Below are 6646 nucleotides of genomic sequence, written 5' to 3'. Positions count from 1 at the left end.
GTAGATGCCACTTGTTCTGCTGTGTGTGTGTGTGTTTACACGGTTATTATTGTCTGTGTGTGTTAGGCGATACCACACAGAGCTGTGACTAAAGGAGCAAAATACAGACATTTCACACACACACACACACACACACAAACACACACACACACACACACACACACACACACACACACACACACACACACACACACACACACACACACAAACACACACACACACACACACACAGTTTGTTCAGCTCATTAGGCAGAGGGTCGCATGTCTAATCAGGTTTTGTGTGGATGCTGCAGGTCATTATGATCTAATTTACCTTTAGTGGGTATTCAACTGAGCAGAAAGAAGAGGGGGAGGAGGAGGAAGAGGAGGTGGAGGTGGAGGAGGAGGAGGAGGAGGAGGAGGAGGAGGAGGAAGAAGAGAAGGAGGAGGCTCCAAAACCTTCTCTTCATCACACTAATTACAAAACAAGATTTCTGCATATGGAAAACATGAAGACACAGTTGAAGCAAGACTTCCCATGATGCATCTGTCTGCGGACATCACAGTGGAGTTGTTTCTCTCAGTGGAGACTGTTTAATATGAAATCTTCAGGTGCTTTTTTTTTTAATGACATGTTGAATTGTGGGAACAGAGACAAGAACGTTGAGTAGATTCTCGGATTTGGGGAAATGTTGATTTAAAATATTGTTTATTAAAACTGATTTATGTTCAGCTTCTGTGAACACTGACGTTACCAGCAACGTTTACTCTCATCTACAGACTCGGAGGAAAGATTGATGCTGGTTTTGGGGGGCAATTTGGATGAGGTCTGAAGGGTCAACGAGGCCAACGGGAAGTTAATGAGCATCCTGTTTCGTAGTGGAGACATGAAACACATCATGTGACTCTGCGGTGTTAACAATGCTGGGCGACACCCCGATAAAAACATACCTCTCCTTATTTCTAAGTGATTGTTGCTTTCAAAGGAACAAATTAACCACAGAGTCCTGGAGGGGCCGACTGGCCCCGACTGGCCCAGGCGATGGACCCTGGGATCTAAACCCCAAGCTGGGGTCTGATGCAGGGCGGGTTCAGGTGGGGGTCTGGCCTTTGTTCCAGGGGCAGCAGCGTGTGTCCTGCGCAGCGTGTCTGATACAGATCTCCATGTGGTCCTGGTCAGTCGGGTCCAGCACCCGCCAGCAGGACCCACCACCTGCCAATCACACAGAGCCACACAACAATAGGGGGAGTCAGCCTCCCCCCCCACACACACACACGGACACACATGCACACACAAACTCACACACACACACACGCACACAAAGTCTTTTACACACACACATGCTCTCACACTCTCTCCCACACACACACTAACACAAACTCTCTCACACACACACGCACAAACACACACACACACACACACACACACACACACACAAACTCTCTCTCCCACACACACAGCCTCCTGTGTTACCTGGTGACTGTGTTACCTGGTGACTGGGTTACATGGTGACTATTTTACCATGTTACCTGGTAACTACTTTACCGTGTTACCTGGTGAATGTGTTACCACGTTACTAGGTGACTGTTACCTGGTGACCGTGTTACCACGTGACCGCGTTACCTGGTGACCACGTTACCATGTTACCAAGTGACCGTGTTACCATGTTACCAAGTGACCGTGTTACCTGACGACTGTGTTACCTTGTGACCATGTTATCTGGTGACCGTGTTACTGTCTTACCTGGTTCCCGTGGTCGTGGATGATATGTGTCTATGACAGATGTGTGATAACGTCTTCCACAACAACACTTTCTTAAAAGGGTGACTTTTCCAAAGTTCTGCTGGGATTTTGAATTCCCAGCATGCATCTCCATGCACTCCATTCCAAAGACTTGATTCTTTTGCAACAACACTTGAGCCTCTCGTCCTGAGTTGTGTTGATCTTTTCAAACGAAGAGTAACTCCTCCATCAAAGCCTCGTAACGACCGGATTTCAACCATCTCATTCTCTGGGAAGCTTTAGGCACATTTCATAAGGAGATTAGAAAATAACGGAAAATTAGAAGAAAAGAAAAGAAATAAGGAAAGCGGCTTTGTGCTGTGTTTCAGGGTGTGTGGTCTTCAAGTGCTCCTTCAGTCCTGTTTAGGGGATTCTGATCTTCTTACATCACTAATGTCTCTGAGTCTGTCATGTTGAGAACCAGCAGCCAATAACAACGCACAGCACCAAACCACCGCAAGGGGGGGGGGGGTATGTTAGCAGCTACAATGTTAGCATAGCCTAGCACCCACCAACCAGACTCCATTCAGGAAACAAGCATTAATAAAGTAGTTAGCTTGTCGTCTTGCAGACAAACGTAACAAAGCATGACTTCCAACTCTAAACTGATCATTATGGAGTTATTTCAGCATCCTTTTCATCTGGTTATTTCCATCCCAGGTCTCTGGTAGAGAACCTGAGGTTCCCAGGTCTCCGCCATGATAAACGGTATAAATTGTGAGTCAGTATGAACTTACAAAGTGACACTGAAAAAGCTTCAGAATGAGAACTTTATTTGCATTTCATTTTGTTGTTTGCAGCGTTTGGCCACATGGGAGTGCTGTGTGCACACAGATGCCTCCATCCAGCAGTTGAACAGTAAAGAGTGTGTATTAAACAGCTGGGAACATTCATGAACAGTACATTTCTGTGTTTCCCTGAATAATGTCTCTGATTCTCTGTGTGTCGGCCTTCAGAGCTTTATTGTGAGGGTCGACCTGTAGAGCAGCTTGGTAGTCCTGGAGCCCTGAGGAGACAGGAAGTGGACATGATCACCAACACCAAACCACTGCAGCTCGGTCAAAACAAAAAAAGAGCGGAATGCAGAAACGGAGGTCAAATTAAACAAAAGGCAAGGAAGCAAGACCAGACCAGACTGTCTAGACCTTATTTGGAGTGTTGATGGAGCAGCTAGAATGTAATAGCTAGCCTAGCACCCATCAACCAGACTCCATTCAGAAAACAAGCATTTTAAAAGTCCTCTCTGGAGCGTCTCGTGTGAGTGACGTGAGGTGATAAATGATCTTCGCATTTAGTGAGAAACACCTTCAAACACAAAGCTGCTTCATTTGAAGTCTTCATGGTGAGAACAGGTTGAACGTTCAGTTATCGGTCTGAAATAGCGTGTTGTTACCATTTTGTCATAAAGACTATGATTAATATTGTGAGTGCATCATTAAAACCAACAAATGAAACTGAAATGTGTAACAGGAAATCAAACCTTCTGCATAGAGCTGCAGCCGGCAGAACGCCGTTCCCCTGCGGATGTTGGCTCGAACTCTGGCCGCCGCGTTGGCAGCGACCGGTGGAGTCAGCAGATCCAGAGCCTGCAGACAAACATCCAACTTTATATACATATATATAGGGAATAATGACAATATATTTCCAGTTCCAGTCTCCCTCATATCTTCTTCTTGGATAGAATCTCGAAATATTGTAAACCAGGTATCCAGACAGTGACATGCAGCAGATGAAGACCTTTAAAGCAGACTGGTTCAGACCTGAGAAGAGTCCGCGATGGCCCTGTGGAGGTTCTTCAGCTGAAGGTGGCAGGCGGCCCTGTTGGAGAACAGAGCTGGGATCCTCCTGTTGAGCCTGATGGCGAGGTCGTAGCAGCTCACCGCCCCCAGGAAGTCCCCCGCCAAAAAGCACCGGCTGCAGGGAGAGTTCACTTAGATCCTCAGTAAGAAGAGTTCAATAGTGTAGAGACTTCACCTACTCTCCTCGGTCCTTCAGCCAGTCAGGGTTCCTCTCCTCCTCCTTCAGGTCTGTCAGGTCCTCAACGTCTGCACTCGCTGCACGTCTGGCTGCAGCTTGTTTTCTGAGCCACTGTTGGTTCCAAAGAGAGTCCTCTTACTGCTGATTCCACTCACACATTCAATCTTATGAAAACTTTGATCAGAGAAATGCTATAGACAGGCTAAGTCAGGTTAGTATTAGCATCACAGGGTTAGAGACTTGTGTTAGCATCACAGGGTTAGAGGCTAGTGTTAGCATCACAGGGTTAGAGGCTAGTGTTAGCATCACAGGGTTAGAGACTCGTGTTAGCATCACAGGGTTAGAGGCTAGTGTTAGCATCACAGGGTTAGAGGTTAGCATTAGCATCAAAGGGTTAGGGCTTAGCATTAGCATCCCAGGAGACCAGCAGCTCTCACCTCCTCCTCCTCTGGTACCCTGGACTCCCTGAGGGCTGTTGGGAAAACTCGAGGGGTGAATGTGACTTGAATGTTTGCGCTGAGTCGGGGGGCCGGCAGGTCCACCTGTTTCCTCCTACTCCCTCTGTGATCTAGATGCAGGAATACGTTCTGTAACATAACAACTGGTGTTGGAGCACATTAGATGAGAATGGAAGTGACTTACCCAGTCGGACCTCCCCTCCATGTTGCTGCTCCTCCTGCAGGGTTTTCCCTTTGTGCTGATCAGTCTGTCTCTTGTCTTCCTCTGCTTCCTGTTTCTGCCTCTGTCGCCATGACGCCAGCTCTGTTGTAGTCTTCTCTCTCTCTCTGTCCCTTGTTTCCTGGATACTGTCTCTTTTCTCCTGTTCCAGCTGAAGTCAAACACACAATGTATGGGTCGTTCTAGATTGAGACACTGAGGACACTTGCTGGTGTCATTTATGGGATGTCACCTTCATCATCGTCTCCAGAGCGTATTTCCTCTCAGCGTGCTGTTTCTTTGCCATGGACGTCGACTGTGTAGAAAGCTTTTCCTGCTGTTTCAGAAGAGCTCTTTCTCTCGTCTCAGTTCGTTCTTTTTCATCTGAAACATATTGGTTTTTAATGCTAGATCAGCTTTATGTAATGGGATAGAGGATACTCTCACTAAAAGTAACCTTTACTTAGCTACCTAGTTAGCTAAATAGCTATTTATCTAGGTAGCTATCGGAAATTAGAAGAAGATAGAAGCTCTTACTTGTCGTCTTCATCAGACCCTCCCACATTTTATCAGCCCTCTTCGACAGACTGAAGACAGCTTCTCCCTTTCCAACCTTCGCAGTGCTTCTGTCATCATCAACGGATTCAAACAAGAAGGCTTCAAACAGATACGGGGGGTAGTGCACCTGAGCAGGAGACAGATATGCAGCGGTGGATTCGTGGTGGACTCGTGGTGTTGAGATTCTGAATTTCTTGATTTTCTTCTCGGCTGATTTTTTAAGTTTCACAAATGTTTTCTTCTCTACACTAGATGCCACTGTAATTCTTTCACACTGGTGATGTTGGCATTCACTGCTCGCTGTGTTCTGAGGTAACTTTGGTTGTGATATGACACTATATTTAATTTAATGGAATTTAATAAAATGCCTTATAATATTATTAATTACATATTAATCAATACAATATTAATTACATTATAATAAAGCAAATTCATTTTTTTCCTGAAAATTTGCCACTTAAATCTCAGAATAGATCAGATATTCTCATGAATCTCTTAATCCTCTTAATTAATTAATTTTTTTCTTATAATATATTAATAGGATAAATTAATGTGTAATTAATAAGAGTATTAATACGATTAATATTCATATTATTAATATTAGAATATTTTATAAGATATGAACCATTGTTTTGTTTTTCTAATACACTGTTGTGTTTTTCCAATCCGAGTCGTCCCTCTTATACAGCCTTTTATCTACCATTAACATGACGCTCTGGTGAGCTAGCCGAGGAGACGGGAGCTAGAATTGTTGTTACTAAAATACCCGTCATGCATTTCTACCTGAGACGAATGACCAACTGGACAGTAAAGAGAACCACAACAAGCGAATTTAGCTAACGTTACCCTGAGGTACTGGTCCGTGGACCGGATGTCCACGTTGCTGGCCTTTGCTCCTTTCAGCGGGACGGTGATCCAAACCGTGGAGCGCGTCTGCGTCCAGCTGTAGTCCGACACGAGCAGCGGCATCTCGGGTCCAGGGGTTCTCCGTGTCGGTCCTGTCCGTGTTGGTTCAACGACGTAGTTCGTTTACAGAGAACCGAGAGTCTTGCTTCTTCATCTGCGTTGCGTCATGTTGCTATGGCGACCAGCATGCTACCTTCACGTTGGTCGGAAAAAACAGAATTGAGCGTTACATTTAGGCCTATAGGCTGCTACACTACACGTGATCACACTTGGAGAATACATACTTTAGTTGCATCTTCAACAAAGAAAGGTACTATCTGTAAATATATAGAAAGTATCAACACCATCCAACTATTTGCTCTATGGTACATTTCTATGAATATATTATAGGAAAATATAATTTAAGTGAAAGTAAAGTGTACTTTTGTTACATTTTAACACAGATTACTGTGATTACTGATTCAAGAAATCAGTTAAACCATCAATAACCTTAAAATTAAAATAAAATAAACAAAAACAGGTTCAATTCAAATGACGGTCTTTCAGTTTCAGCATTACTTCTCTTGACTTTGTACAATAATAAATTACTATATCATTTTTAATCGATTCTAATATTTATTTTATAAAACATAACACATCATTGATTACTGCGTTTCATATGATGAATCCAGATGACTTTGTGGTTTTGAGTCTCAACAACCATTGAATTGATATGAAATGTGTGTCAGCCGTTCACACCTCTCTGGATCAATTAACTGTGGTGAACCTTTGACTTTCCATCTAGTG

At 44.2% G+C, this 6646-nt stretch overlaps 1 protein-coding gene across 1 annotated transcript; it reads right to left on the bottom strand.

Annotated features, from left to right (window-relative positions):
- Positions 1–2541: 2541 nt before the first annotated feature.
- On the bottom strand, positions 2542–6027 carry dnaaf4 (dynein axonemal assembly factor 4). Its single transcript, XM_084017409.1, has 9 exons — positions 5801–6027; positions 4934–5081; positions 4650–4780; positions 4382–4568; positions 4177–4307; positions 3741–3850; positions 3523–3676; positions 3243–3348; positions 2542–2768 (listed from the first exon to the last, which is right to left on the bottom strand). Exons 1-9 carry the CDS (start codon positions 5921–5923, stop codon positions 2653–2655), a joined length of 1206 nt encoding a protein of 401 aa, XP_083873535.1. The 5' UTR covers positions 5924–6027; the 3' UTR covers positions 2542–2652.
- Positions 6028–6646: the final 619 nt, after the last annotated feature.

Source organism: Eutrigla gurnardus (assembly GCF_963514095.1).
Source record: "Eutrigla gurnardus genome assembly, chromosome: 9".
NCBI classification, from domain to species: Eukaryota; Metazoa; Chordata; class Actinopteri; order Perciformes; family Triglidae; genus Eutrigla; species Eutrigla gurnardus.
This window is presented reverse-complemented; position numbering and strand designations above follow the sequence as displayed.

What these genes read in the sequence shown, in the direction of transcription:
- dnaaf4 (XM_084017409.1), bottom strand. Translation starts at nt 5,923, where the DNA reads ATGCCGCTGCTCGTGTCGGACTACAGCTGGACGCAGACGCGCTCCACG. An exon ending in CTCTGGAGACGATGATGAAG is followed by an intron (nt 4,569 to 4,649) that starts GTGACATCCCAT and finishes GTTTGACTTCAG; the next exon opens with CTGGAACAGGAGAAAAGAGA. An exon ending in GCTGCAGCTCTATGCAGAAG is followed by an intron (nt 2,769 to 3,242) that starts GTTTGATTTCCT and finishes CTGTCTCCTCAG; the next exon opens with GGCTCCAGGACTACCAAGCT.